We start from the raw sequence: 15,408 nt of genomic DNA on the forward strand, positions 1-15,408 counted from the left end.
GAGGAGCGGCAGGGATTCTATTCCATCCTCTTCTGCGTCCCCAAGAAGGACGGAGGAATACGCCCCATCCTGGATCTCAAGAAACTCAATCGTTGCCTCAGACGTTTCTCTTTCCGGATGGAATCCATCCGTTCCGTCATTTCAGCAATGGAACCCGGGGAGTTTCTTTCCTCCGTCGACATCAAGGACACTTACCTCCATATCCCTATTCTCCGGGCGCATCATCGCTACCTGCGATTTGCCTCTCTGGGGAAGCACTTCCAATTTGTGGCTCTCCCCTTCGGCCTGGCCACGGCTCCTCGGGTCTTCACCAAGATCCTGGCCCCAGTTCTAGCCCTCCTTCGGTCTCAGGGGGTATCAGTGACCCCCTACCTGGACGATCTCCTCATCAAGGCTCCATCAGCCCAGAGGAATCGGTCCGATCTGTCCCTCGTGATCCAGACTCTGCAACAACACGGATGGATCATCAACTTCAAGAAGTCGTTCCTGGTTCCCGCACAGAGAATGACATTCTTGGGGACTCTCTTCGATACCCAGCTCTGCCGCACCTTTCTTCCAGCGGACAAATCTCTAACTCTACGCAGCCGCATTCTCTCTCTAGCGGACTCGCCATGCACTCCTCTCAGATCTTGCATGCAGGTACTGGGGTTGATGGTCTCTGCGATAGATACCATCCCTTTTGCTCAGCTTCACACTCGTCCCCTTCAGCGAGCCATCCTGACACACTGGGACCCAGAGATAACGTGTCTGGACTCTCCCATCACCCTCCCCTCTCCGACGAGGACTTCCCTGAGGTGGTGGCTTCAACCAGCCAATCTCAACCAGGGCAAGCCATTTACAGTCCTTCACTGGACCATCCTCACCACGGATGCCAGTCTCCGGGGTTGGGGTGCGGTGTGTCAGGGCCAGACAGCACAGGGCAGATGGCTCCCCTCAGAGACATCTCTTCCCATCAATGTCCTGGAACTCCGAGCCATTCGCCTGGCTCTCCTTAACTGGACAGACTTCCTCAGGGGCAAGACCATCAAGATTCAGACGGACAATGCCACGGCGGTGGCATACATCAACCATCAGGGAGGGACTCGCAGCAGGGGAGCCATGCAGGAGGCCTCGCGCATTCTCACCTGGGCGGAGAAGTACGTACCGGCCATTTCCGCAGTCCACATTCCGGGAGTGGAAAATTGGACGGCGGACTTACTCAGCAGGGAAACTCTCGATCAAGGAGAATGGGCCCTGCACCCAGAAGTGTTCGAATTTCTGACCGACCAATGGGGCATGCCAGAGGTCGACTTGATGGCCTCCAGGACCAATGCAAAGACTCCGCTTTTCATGTCTCGGTCACGGGATCCAAGGGCCATAGGAGTAGACGCGCTCACGGCTCCATGGCCGTTCCACTTCGTTTACGTCTTCCCCCCCCCCTACCTCTCCTTCCCAGGATACTGAAGAGGATCAAGCGAGAGGGGGTCAGGACCATGCTAGTGGCTCCATACTGGCCCAGAAGGGCCTGGTTTGCAGATCTCGTCAATCTAGCAGAGACGGAGCCCATCCATCTTCCAAATCGTCCGGATCTTCTAAGCCAGGGTCCAGTATTCCACCCGAATATTCATCTGTTCCATTTGACGGCCTGGCTCTTGAGACCTTAGTCCTCAAACGGCAGGGGTTTGATGACCGAGTGATAGCGGCCATCACTACAGCACGGCCCGCATTCTCGGTTTTCTGCAGCAGGGCCTCGACAAAGGCCTTCGCCTTGCCTCCCTCAAGTCTCAGATCTCTGCCTTGTCCGTACTTTTCCAGCTCAACATTGCACTGAAATCTCCTGTTCGGACCTTCCTGCAGGGAGTCGCGCATCTCGCCCCTCCCATTCGGGCACCTGTACCTGGTTGGGACCTCAACCTAGTCCTGTCGGCTCTGCAGGGTGCTCCGTTCGAGCCCCTCGCTCAGGCCTCGGATGTCCTTCTTACCTGGAAGACCGTGTTCCTCCTCGCTATCACGTCTGCCAGACGAGTATCCGAGCTAGCAGCACTTTCCTGCCGTTCGCCTTTCTTAATTTTCCACCAGGACAAAGCTGTGCTCCGGCCCATACCCACCTTCCTGCCAAAGGTAGTATCGGCCTTCCACCTCAACCAGGACATCGTGGTTCCATCCTTCTGTCCACACCCTAAGTGTTCTAAGGAAACTGCACTGCATTCCCTGGATGTGGTCCGCGCTCTCAAATATTATGTTCACAGATCCGAATCCTTTCGCAGGTGTGATGCTCTCCTCGTCATTCCTACTGGTCCACGGAAGGGTCTGAAAGCTTCCAAGACCACCCTTGCCAGATGGATACAATCCACGATTCACCGGACCTACCAGATCGCCGGTAGACCTTCTCCTCTGAGGGTCACGGCCCACTCGACCAGATCACTGGCGGCTTCCTGGGCAGCGCGGAACATGGCGTCTGTGGAGCAGATCTGCAAGGCTGCCACATGGTCTTCCATCCATACCTTCACCCGCTTCTACCAGGTTCATGTTGCCTCCTCCTCTGAGGCTGTTTTCGGTAGGAAGGTACTGCACGCTGCTGTGCAATCTTCAGCTTGATCTACCCACCCTTCTGGGGACTGCTCTTGAACGTCCCTCCAGTGCCTGTGTCCCCCTGAGATGAGAGAGTAAGATGGATTTTTGTCTTACCTGTAAAATCCTTTTCTCTCTTCATCGAAAGGGGGACACAGGCACGCCCATCCCTTACGATCTCAAGCTTAGCCGCGGAAGGTTCCTTAGACAGTCCTGTCTAGATCCAGCATCACCTCCTGGTGGGGCTCCCCAGCCCTAGTGTGTTTAGCTCCTTTTTGTCCTTGTTGCGTGGACATCCGTCAAGTTAGCCCAAGGTTCTTCCTTGGTCAGTTCTAGTTAATTCCTCAGTTATCTTTTACACTTTTAACGTTCTGGGGTGTGACAGCCTCCTGGTGGGGGTGTGGCCTGCTGGGATAGGCGGGCTGGCCCCAGGGAGGGCTGTCAAAGTTCTTGTTTTTAGTGTCCTTTCCTCCCGGAAGGTGAAGTTAACCCTCCAGTGCCTGTGTCCCCCTTTCGATGAAGAGAGAAAAGGATTTTACAGGTAAGACAAAAATCCATCTTATTAATAACACCACATGGTCAAACTGATACTGTTACATAATTCTAGTGATCTGAATGCTTTCTAAGGTACAGATCCAGATTATAGTTTTCTTGCACACAATATGCCTGGCTGGTGCAATGCTATAATGTGATGCAAAGACTTGCGCCTATAACAAACGAGGGAAAGTTGTGATCACCGCTAATTTTTAAAACATTAGGCGGGGGTGCAATGAGGCTGTGACCACAAAATACATATAGATACATACAAGAGTCCTCTGCACTCAACCCATTATAAATATATTTAAGACAGAGACATTTTGTGCATACTGCTACTGAAAAATGCCTTACCCTTTAAACAAAACAGGGATTGGTTGTCCATATATTGCAATATATTTAAGCTGGCCAACTACGTCAAAGTCATCCCATATCTGGCCAGTCCTATGCTCAGTTTTCATCTGATTCATTAAGAATTCAATTGCTTAATTATACATTTTACAAAAGGGACTAGTTTTACCTGCAACTTACTTGCTGCTTTCAAAGTAAAACTAAAGACTTGCGCCTGTCTCTGTCGGCTGCAGGGTAGCAAATTGCATCCTATTGCACACCTCTTCCACATAAGGAGTGAGAATGTGGGAACATAATATGCTCTAGATCCTTTTACAGTGCTCCTTGAACCTGTGAGTGACGCATTCTGCACCATTAAAGGGGCAGCTGGCACAAGAGTACAGAATACTGCTGTCCTGTATCAGTGTCAGGTACAAGGCCTGATTGGACATGTGTAGCGATTGCTGCAATTGTGAATTACACAGGTGTCAGACAGCCGTAGGCTGGGCCTAGTCCAAGGGAGAGAGCAGATTGTTGCTGGGACCACCAATTTTCCATATTCATTTTGGGGTTAGGGATCCCTATAAAGATTTATCTCTAGGCCCTAGTGGCCAAATGGTTTTATCAGTGTTTATATCAAAGCTATGTGCCCATTTGAGTTGCATCCCCAGTTACAAAAGACCACTAATGAATTGGTCTTTCCTCATTAGCGCTCAAAAGCAGAATTTGGGTTGGACGGAGCCAAAGAGATGGATAGAGCCCGGATACCCGGACCACAGACGAGACCATCTTATTCCAGGTATGTGCTGCAATATTAGTACATAATAACATATTTTGCAGCTGTTGGTGTTACTGTTTCCTAAAGCATTATAGTACATTCTAGATATATAGCATGTAATTGTGTGGCTCCATCAAAATGCAGAGATAACTGGTATAGAGTATGTGATGAGTATTTATAAGGGTCATTTACTACATGCAGGGCAGGGTGCAAAGTGCTACAAAATGAATTCTCTGGGTTTTGCACTTTGCACCCTGCCCTCCCTTAATATAGGAAAATTGCTGTAGGTCTCTGCCCACCAAGATTTAGAGCAGAGACCTGCAGCTGCCCCTATGAATACAGTGCTGTTTGTTTGGCAGCAGTGTATTTATGATGGGTGGGAGGCATTTCGGCAGACTCACTTCTTACTCGTTTCCTGTATTTGGGTTTGCAGGTTGAGGAGCAGCTGCAGGCACAGTCTGAAAAAGGGCTCTGTAAGGACAGGACTGCCCTGCACCTGCAACCTCTGCTCTCTGCACCTCACAACAGTTTGAAACGATTTATAGGCCCACCCCAGAGCCGGGCCTGACAGGCCACTCGCCCTAGGCAACCCGACCGGTCACGGTGACCAGCAGGTGCGCATGTGCTAAAACAAGTTCTGTGCTCATGTGCCAGAGCAGGGACTAAGAAGCAGATAAGGTACGTGCGTGGTGCCCCCACCAGCTTTTAGCCCTAGGCACGTGCCTACTTTGCCTACCCCTAGTTCTGGCCCTGACCCACCCGTACCTCCTTCCAATAGAAGTACACTATTATGTACCTCCTTCCAATAGCCATTGAGAAGGATTGCTAAATACATCTTTGGTATTAAAAGAGTCTCTTAAAACATACCTCCTGACTGTGGAACACTAGGGTGGATAAGAAGAAAGGTCTTGCCTATATTTATATGCTGGTCAGAGCTCATCAGAGAAACCTGAAGTACAGGTTTCTCTTCTGAACCCCATAAATGTATTTAAACCCCTGAAATATAACCTGGTTTCTCTTTTTCAGCCTGTACTCCACCCCACACTTCACGAGTAACATGAAGACCACAGCTCCACCTGTGTCCTCCTTGCTGTTTCCAATGGAGGAGCAGAAGAAAAAGACGACCTCTGGCAGTTATTGGCTAAATATGCCCCCTATGGGGCCACCAATAAGGTGAGTCGATGGCACAGATTAGGTTCAGAGGGAACACAGGGCAGTGACTCCACCACTCTTGACTGCCTTCCCCAGCTGCCCTTATCACTTAACCAGTAAAATGCAGCTCACCAAGGCAAAGAGATTCATCCTGAGATTATTGGGCAAATGTCTGTATCTGGACAGAGCTCAGATAAAAATGGCACACACAGAAGAAAGAAAGAGCAGTAGCAGTTTGCTTCCCCACCTTACCCTGTAATTTACAGAAAATAAGTGTAAACTGCCATACTGAAAATAGCAAATCTATTTAACATATATTGTAGCTGCAGCAATGTTACAGGTCTGAACCAATATCACGTTTCTCCAGGAGGGGAGCTGACTACTGCTTTATTGTTGTAATGGTATGTGTAGTCAGAACTGGCAGTGCAACGAATAAATACATGTATTGCTTTCAGTGCAATTACATTTATAACTTATGGAACCAAAAATTGCAATTATCGTACAGTATATAGATAAAAGATTTCAAAGAAATTTGCTTTCATTATGCTACATTTTGCATTTGGGTTTAAATTCCCTTTATAGAGGATCAGTGAGTAGTTAGTGCATCCCAGCTAATTGAATGTTCATTTTTGCAGCATTTCTGAGTTTTCATCTTAAATTTTACCCTTTAGCCACAAAATATGTACTTCTTTTGCATTAGGCAGCACTCAGCATAGATCCTTAACTAACGATGTCTTTTATTACAGACCGATGGACCTGACGGCACCACTGCCACGTTTAACGATGCCAGACTACTGGCAACCCATTGAGATCTTGTAAGTATTTTCTCTTACGTAACATAGGAAATCTACTGCTAAAGCGAGTCTGCTGCTAATGTGACTGGTTGCGGGAATCCATTAGACTTTATCCAGATCCCTTAGAAATAAAGAGCCCAGTGTCAACAAAAAGAAAATCAGCTCCTGTGGCCGCTGTGAAGGCACGACTCATTACTGTTATACAGATGCTGAACCTTTGGGCTAGGGTTTAGTTCTCCTTTAAAGGAATTATGCACAGACAACTATGAGATCTCTCAGGCTCTGTTGAGACATTCCTGTTTATGATAGTTACTGCCGAGATGCAGATCTTAATGTGCCCATTGGTGTTGCTGTACAGATTTAGATCTCTCTGCATAGTGGTGTAGCTACCAATGGTGCAGGACATTGTACAAGAGCTCACACTCCACAAGGTTTATCAGGAGGGGCAGAGGAAGGTATTGGTGCCCAGAGGATTGGATGGTAGTAGGGTCAGTTCAGGGGGTGGGGGTAGGTGGAGATTCTGCACCCAGATGTGCCTAGTTATGTTACTGTATGCACATGTTCTCTAACTTTGTACATCCCATAAATGTATTTAAAGCCCTGAAATGTAACCCATTTTCTTTCACCTTTTCCACAGTCCTCTACCTGAGAGGGAAAGACCTCAGCGTCAGGAGCTGGTTCCTCCATCAGCCTTCGAACTCATGGTCATACAGAAGTGCTTGAGAATGGAAAGGTTAGGTTTTTCCTAAGCCAGTAAAATAGCAAATCTACTTACCAGATTTTGTAGCTGCAAATTACCAGTACTAAACCAGTACAGGAAGTCCTCCAGTTATTAACATTTGACTTACAAACAACTCACACTTACAAACAGAGGCTATTACAATAACATACTGTGGTTTGCTTGGCCTTTATTAGCGTTTAGCTTTAATAAACCACCTGTCGCAATCCCCTCTGGCATGTGTTCTCTACTGCAGAGAACAGAATGGTAAAAATAAATACTATGTTGAGACAAACATCTGTCTAAGTTGCATTTAATAAGTACATGTAAATGTTTCTTACATACAAAATTCAACTTATGAACAACCCTACAGACCCTATCTTGTATGTAATCCGGGACTGCCTGTATTACATTACTTCATCATCATCATCATCATTTACATAATTTATTATGGACAAAGGAATTTTACATAGAACACAATACATGTGAAAAAATAATCCTTAAAGGGGTTGTTCACCTTTGAGATAACTTTTAGAATGATGTAGAGAGTGATATTCTGAGACAATTTGCAATTTGTTTTCATTTTTTATTATTTTAGTTTTTTCAGTTATTTATCTCTTTATTCAGAAGCTCTTCAATTTGCATTATAAGCAATCTGGTAACTATGGTCCAATTTACCATAGCAACCATGCACTGATTTTAATAAGAGACTGGAATATGTATAGGAGAGGGCCTGAGTAGAAGGATCAGTAATAAAATGTAGCAATAACAATACAGTTGTAGCCTTTCAGAGCATTTGTTTTTTTAAAAGGGGTCAGTGACGCCCATTTGAAAGCTGCAAAGAGTCAGAAGAAATAGAAAAATAACTAGAAAACTATACAAAATAAATAATGAAAACCAATTGAAAAGTTGCTTAGAGTTGGTCGTTCTATAACATAATAAAAGTTACTTTAAAGGTGAACCACCCCTTTAAGATCCTTTATTAACCTGGTTTTCTTTACAGAGAGGAGCTAGAGAGAGAAGCTGCCGCTCAAGAGGAATATCAACGGTACAGAAACACTGTTTTGGCAGAGTAAGTATTTGCCTCTGCACGATGATAACATGAAGATTGTCTGTTCCTGGTTCCAGCCCCTCTTCTTCTCAGAACCTTTCTTTGGGGGCCAAGTACTTCTTTTTACTTGAGTAACAAACCTTTCTTTGATGTTACAGAGCGCAGAGGTTAGCTGGGAAGCTAAAATTGGCCTTTCCATCTCTCTTACATTTCTTTAGTATTGAAACCGTTGGCAGTAAGTATCAGTTTTACTTTTAATGGCCTACGAGCTATTTGGATTCTTGATTTGTTCACTTGAATAACTCTTTATTTTCTCTTTGCAGAAACCCTGTTATTCAGTGTCATCGTACGGCACAAGGTATGTACTGTATATGAATACGCTCTCGCTTACTCAGGGGTATATCAATATCTGATAAAGCAAGATGGATGCACATTCTGATAATAGATATTGTTGGCACCATAGTTGATGAATCAGCACTCCAAATAATCTTCCTGTTCATTGATATGTCATTGGGCACAAGACAGGCTCCTGAGGAAGCAAAGCATAATAAATGAAGATTTTTTTAACTGGAATTGGGGTACTATTGTGGCTATTATCTATATTTAAGCAATAGGATTTCCCTGTATTGATATAACCAAGGAATCATAGTGCATGATGGGATCTGTAGTCCTCTCACAAACCAGCCCTGATCATGACATTATAATCAATAGAGTGTTGCCTCTTATACTCTTTTACCTCTTGAGATGAAGGCCCTTTCCACATGCCAGTGAGCAAAGTCTACATCCTGGTTGCCCAACATTTGTCAGCTAAATATCACATGCCTTATAGTGAGTAAAGACATCAAAGTGCATTATGGGATCTGTAGTTTATGCATTGGTATAATGTTTATAATCACATTGTAGAAAGATTAAACGAGAACTAACCCCCCCCCACCATAAGCCCCATAAAGTTCTAAAAATCTTCATTTATTATGATTTGCTTCCTCAGGAACCTGTCTTGTACCCAATGACAGGTTTATGGTAGGGGGCTAGTTCTCCTTTAAGAGCAGACACGGGCATTTATAAGGAAATTAGAATTGCCCTGGTGCTCCTATTGTTATATAATAGGGCAGGGCTGTCCAACTGGTGGCCTGCAGACCCCTTGTGTGCCCCCCCACATGAAAGTCTGCCTGCTGTGTCTGCTTACCATGTGTAATCTTTAAACGGTGTCACTACAGAGATTAACTGGCCCTGCATTGTTTAATCAAATTCAGACTGTAATCCTCTGTATTGTTCATACATGTTATCTCCCCTGCATTGTTCACACTTGTGACACCTTTATTGTTCACACCCCTAAAGCCCTGTACTGTTCACACCTGAGGCCCAGACTGAAACTGCCCACATTGTTCAGATATACAGTAGTATAGATCTTGCGCAAAAATAAAATAAAACACTGGATGCGCAAAGTACAAAGGGATTCCGTCCCTAAAATATTAAAACAATTGGTTTGATATGCGCTTCCGTTTATAGAATAAAGTACACCAACTTTTGTGTCCCCCAAATGTCTCAAAAGTTCCCTGTATTCTACAGGAATCCGGAGCCAAAAGATTTGTCCCGATATTGCGTTCACAACTGGCAATCGCTTCTTGTCTTTAAAATAAAAGAAAAGACAAATCTCAACAATGTCTTTTGATGTGCTACCACCATTAAAATGGACATGGTCTTGTGGTAACATGGGTGTGGTTTAAAAACAGGAGTGGTCATCACTGGCTTCCATTATCGGCCCTCCACCATGTAGGCCAGAAAAATTCCGGCCCTGTTTTGCTCAACCACCAGATTTGGGATTAAAAGTGTTATAGGCTTTCTACAGGAATATAATTTTGTTAAAAGTAAAAACGTGATTTACATTAACATTTTTTTATTTTTTTTGCAGTTGGCCCTCGTAACCACCAAGTGGCTCATACCACCAACACCACCAGCAATTTTCTTTGTACGTATGTCATCTTCAAGAGATGCTGGTGAGTAAGAATATTAATTCCATCAGAGATGCCTTCCACCGTAATTCTAAGCGCAGTGCCTCCCCTCCATCTAAAATATGGTTTTATACAAATCTATTTACCATATATTGTAGCTGCAGCAATGTTACAGGTCTGAACCAATATCACGTTTCTCCAGGAGGGGAGCTGACTACTGCTTCAATGTTGTAATGGTATGTGTAGTCAGGACTGGCAGTGCAACGAATAAATACATGTATTGCTTTCAGTGCAATTACATTTATAACTTATGGAACCAAAAATTGCAATTATCATATATAGAAAAAAGAATTTTAAAGAAATTTGCTTTCATTATGCTACATTTTGCATTTGGGTTTAAATTCCCTTTATAGAGGATCAGTAAGTAGTTAGTGCATCCCAGCTAATTGAATGTTATTTTTGCAGCATTTCCGAGTTTTCAGCTTAAATTTTACCCTTTAGCCACAAAATATGTACTTCTTTTGCATTAGGCAGCACTCAGCATAGATCCCTAACTAACAATGTCTTTTATTACAGACCGATGGACCTGACGGCACCACTGCCACGTTTAACGATGCCAGACTACTGGCAACCCATTGAGATCTTGTAAGTATTTTCTCTTACGTAACATAGGAAATCTACTGCTAAAGCGAGTCTGCTGCTAATGTGACTGGTTGCGGGAATCCATTAGACCTTATCCAGATCCCTTAGAAATAAAGAGCCCAGTGTCAACAAAAAGAAAATCAGCTCCTGTGGCCGCTGTGAAGGAACGACTCATTACTGTTATACAGATGCTGAACCTTTGGGCTAGGGTTTAGTTATCCTTTAAAGGAATTATGCACAGACAACTATGAGATCTCTCAGGCTCTGTTGAGACATTCCTGTTTATGATAGTAACTGCCGAGATGCAGATCTTAATGTGCCCATTGGTGTTGCTGTACAGATTTAGATCTCTCTGCATAGTGGTGTAGCTACCAATGGTGCAGGACATTGTACAAGAGCTCACACTCCACAGGGTTTATCAGGAAGGACAGAGGAAGGTATTGGAGCCCAGGGGAGTAGAGTGTAGGAGGGTCAGTTCAGGGGGTGGGGGTAGGTGGAGATTCTGCACCCAGATGTGCCTAGTTATGTTACTGTATGCACATGTTCTCTAACTTTGTACATCCCATAAATGTATTTAAAGCCCTGAAATGTAACCCATTTTCTTTCACCTTTTCCACAGTCCTCTACCTGAGAGGGAAAGACCTCAGCGTCAGGAGCCGGTTCCTCCATCAGCCTTCGAACTGATGGTCATACAGAAGTGCTTGAGAATGGAAAGGTTAGGTTTTTCCTAAGCCAGTAAAATAGCAAATCTACTTACCAGATTTTGTAGCTGCAAATTGCCAGTACTAAACCAGTACAGGAAGTCCTCCAGTTATTAACATTTGACTTACAAACAACTCACACTTACAAACAGAGGCTATTACAATAACATACTGTGGTTTGCTTGGCCTTTATTAGCGTTTAGCTTTAATAAACCACCTGTCGCAATCCCCTCTGGCATGTGTTCTCTACTGCAGAGAACAGAATGGTAAAAATAAATACTATGTTGAGACAAACATCTGTCTAAGTTGCATTTAATAAGTACATGTAAATGTTTCTTACATACAAAATTCAACTTAAGAACAACCCTACAGACCCTATCTTGTATGTAATCCGGGGACTGACTGTATTACATTACTTCATCATCATCATTTACATAATTTATTATGGACAAAGGGATTTTACGTAGAACACAATACATGTGAAAAAATAATCCTTAAAGGGGTTGTTCACCTTTGAGATAACTTTTAGAATGATGTAGAGAGTGATATTCTGAGACAATTTGCAATTTGTTTTCATTTTTTATTATTTTAGTTTTTTCAGTTATTTATCTTTTTATGCAGAAGCTCTTCAATTTGCATTATAAGCAATCTGGTAACTATGGTCCAATTTACCATAGCAACCATGCACTGATTTTAATAAGAGACTGGAATATGTATAGGAGAGAGCCTGAGTAGAAGGATCAGTAATAAAAAGTAGCAATAACAATACAGTTGTAGCCTTTCAGAGCATTTGTTTTTTTAAAAGGGGTCAGTGACGCCCATTTGAAAGCTGCAAAGAGTCAGAAGAAATAGAAAAATAACAAGAAAACTATACAAAATAAATAATGAAAACCAATTGAAAAGTTGCTTAGAGTTGGTCATTCTATAACATAATAAAAGTTACTTTCTCTGTTGTCTCAAGGGGGACACAGGGACTATGGGGTTAAGCTCCACCCTCCAGGAGGCAGGACACTTATGTTAATGAAAAATGGGGGCGTGCCAGGTACTGTGGCTTAACCCCAGACTGTAGTCAAACCAATCAGTTTTTAAGTGTCCTGCTTCCAAGGAGGATGGACAACTACAAGCTCCAAGCTTTTAAGAAGAATTGGGGTCAATACCACATTCAGGGATACCTGTATTGTTGAGTAAAACCCCCTTTGTGGGATGCCCACTGGAGTCAGTCCATGGCCTTCTGGCTAAACACTACTCGCATAGGCATGCCTGCGCTCCGTGGAGGGAGAGCAGAGGGCCTGCAGTGCGGCTATATGTGAGTAGATTCTCTTTCATCTATTCCCTCACGGTTGCTCTCCCCCCCCAGGGCTGCTCCCTCTCCATTCCGCTGCTGCGCTGACAATGGGTGATGGCCTCGTGGTTTCCCCCCTACACTACACTTCACTTCCCCGTGGTCCTCTCAATTCTGACCGCCTCACAGGGGAGTTAGACGCATATTACCTTCCTTCGTCACTGCAGGGGAATTGTCCGTTGACGGCGCCATACGCGCGCCTCCTGTGGAACGCATCCTGCAGCGTGCATAGGAGGAGGCGGTTCCTTGCGTTCCAAGCCTCCTTCCAGCGCCGCTAGTTTCGCGCGCTTCTTCCACACTCTATGTGCGGCTCTATCACTCGCAGCACACAGGCAACTGACAATCCTCAGCGCACTGACATTATTATAAGTCCTTTCTCCAGAGGCACTAGCAGTCGCTTATTGCACAGCATACTGTAGCAACAAACCCTTCAGCTGGTACCATAGTCCCTGCTTATAGCAGAAGGTAAGTCAGGGGGACTATTCCCTAGGGCGGGGGGGGGGGGAGAGCACCGGCAACTGCAGCACAAATTACCTATTTTGCCTGCAAATATTGCCATATAAAGATTCCAGGGGGTCAGGGTGAGCCCCTCTGCAGATCTTGTGCCAAGGGAGCCCCCGCTGTCCCTGTACCAGGAGGTACCACTACTGCCACAACTGCTATGTCTAGCCCTCCTTCTGGAGAAGACACTCCACAAGACAACATGGCTGGTACCTCTTCAGAGCCTTCGGCTCCCCTATGGGCCCTTCAACTTACACAGTCTCTGGCCTCTCTTCAAAATCTTCCCTCTATTGCAGATAATTTGGGCCGGGCCCTGGCCAAGCTAGATCAGCGTTCCAGCGGAAAACGCAAGAGACTTGAATTATCCAGAGCCCACTCGGGGGCCCTTTCTCCCTCTGAGGGTTCTCTACATGGCGGGGATTCCTCTCATTCAGAAGGCGAACTCCCCCTCTCCGATGTATCGTCCGAAGACGAAGAACTGCTTGAAGATGAGTCTAAGGGCCATGATGTTCAACATGACATAGAACATATCATTAAAGGCGTTACTGAGATTTTAAAGGTATCTCAGTCACAAGATCCACGGTCTCAATCCTCCAGCCTGTTTAAGAGAAAACACAAATCTTCTCTCTGTTTTCCTTCACATGACCAACTGCTGGATATTATACAAGAGGAGTGGAACTATCCTGAAAGAAAGTTTCAAGCCACTCGAAAATTCTCCAAGTCCTATCCCTTTCCTAAGGAATTGGTGGACAAGTGGTCAATGCCTCCTACAGTAGATGCTCCTGTCTCCAGATTGTCTAAATCTACTAAACTACCGGTCACAGATGCCGCAGCATTCAAGGACTCTTCTGACCGACGTCTAGAAGGTTTTCTCAAGGCTGTGTACTCGTCTGCTGGTTCTTCCTTGCGTCCCGTCCTGGCCTCAGCCTGGGTAGCTAGAGCCATTCAGGCCTGGGCCGAATCCCTTCTTACAGATATTCAAGAGGGTGTCCCTAGAACAGATCTACTTTCATCAGTACAATCCATAGTTGAGGCATCTGCCTACCTATCCGAGACTACGCTTGACACAGCACAGATCACTGCACGCACTTCAGCACTGTCCGTAGCGGCTCGGCGTACCCTATGGTTAAAGAATTGGACGGCTGACCTCAGTTCAAAAAAGTCTTTAACTTCCCTACCCTTCAAGGGCCTACGGCTCTTTGGTGAGGAGCTGGAAAAGATTATCTCCCAAGCAACTGGGGGGTAAGAGTACATTCCTACCCCAGTCCAAATCTCGATCCTCTTCCACATTTCGACAGAGAAAGTATTTTCGAGGCCAACCCGGCCGGTCTTCAAGGCGCTACAGCCCGCCCCAACGGTCTAATTTTCGTTCCAAACCTACAGACAAGGGACGACCAGCGTGGAAGAGCAACAAGTTCCACAACAAACCTACAACAGACAAGCTGGTTTCCGGTTGACGGGGCATCCCCTCCGGAACCGCAGCAGTCCATAGGAGGAAGACTGTTGCGGTTCCGGGAGGTCTGGAACCGATACTCGTCGGACGCCTGGGTCAACGAGATTATCACAGAAGGTTACCACCTTGATTTTTCCTCCCGTCCTCCCAGAAAATTTCTGATGTCACGGATACCAACAAATACCACAAAGGCCCAAGCCTTCCCTTCTGAGATTTGCCTTCCGGAATCGGCACTATCAGTTCGTTGCACTCCCCTTCGGCCTTTCATCAGCCCCCAGAGTGTTCACCAAACTCATGGCGGTGACCACTGCAACTCTGAGGCTTCAGGGCATTTCCATCACTCCTTATCTCGACGATCTGCTTCTGAAAGCCAGAATGGTGGAGAAGAGCGTGAGGGACCGGCAGAAGGTGATAGCTCTGCTCCAAGAATTCGGTTGGACGATCAACTGGAAGAAATCCAACCTCCTTCCCAGTCACCGGATGACATTTCTCGGTCTCGAATTCGACACCTTGACTCAACGTGTTCTCCTCCCACCAGACAAAGGGGAGAAGATAAGATCTCTAGTCTCCAACCTGCTACAGACTCAGAGACCCACGATTCATCTGACCATGAAAGTACTCGGCTCCATGGTGTCAACCATCGAGGCAGTTCCATTCGCTCAACTGCATCTACGCCCCCTTCAGGCCAACATCCTGTCAGCATGGCGGGGGGATCCCTACTGCAGAAGTTGTCACTCCTACCGTCCACCAGGACATCTCTTCAGTGGTGGCTCAATCCGACTAATCTCTCCCGGGGTCAATCCTGGGCGACACTCGATTGAGTGATTCTCACGACGGACGCCAGCCTCCAAGGTTGGGGCGCAACATTCAACTCTCTATCCGCACAAGGTCTATGGTCTCCCGCGGAGTC

The 15,408-nt window shown here is 45.7% G+C and overlaps 1 protein-coding gene across 5 annotated transcripts in view; it reads left to right on the forward strand.

Moving 5' to 3' along the window:
- Positions 1-15,408, forward strand: part of LOC121399055 — a 44,666-nt gene that overhangs the window by 4,419 nt on the left and 24,839 nt on the right. For 4 of the 5 annotated variants that reach the window (XM_041578864.1, XM_041578865.1, XM_041578862.1 and 1 more), the window contains exons 3-7: positions 4,125-4,213; positions 5,219-5,365; positions 6,091-6,159; positions 6,776-6,871; positions 7,860-7,928. In XM_041578864.1, the coding sequence (XP_041434798.1) occupies positions 4,125-4,213; positions 5,219-5,365; positions 6,091-6,159; positions 6,776-6,871; positions 7,860-7,928 (470 nt within the window). Of the gene's footprint in view, positions 1-4,124; positions 4,214-5,218; positions 5,366-6,090; positions 6,160-6,775; positions 6,872-7,859; positions 7,929-8,065; positions 8,143-8,230; positions 8,266-9,819; positions 9,905-10,435; positions 10,505-11,120; positions 11,410-15,408 lie in introns of those variants that run through there. The other variant, XM_041578861.1, reaches the window with a different exon arrangement.

This window comes from Xenopus laevis, chromosome 9_10S, assembly GCF_017654675.1.
Source record: "Xenopus laevis strain J_2021 chromosome 9_10S, Xenopus_laevis_v10.1, whole genome shotgun sequence".
Taxonomy (NCBI): domain Eukaryota; kingdom Metazoa; phylum Chordata; class Amphibia; order Anura; family Pipidae; genus Xenopus; species Xenopus laevis.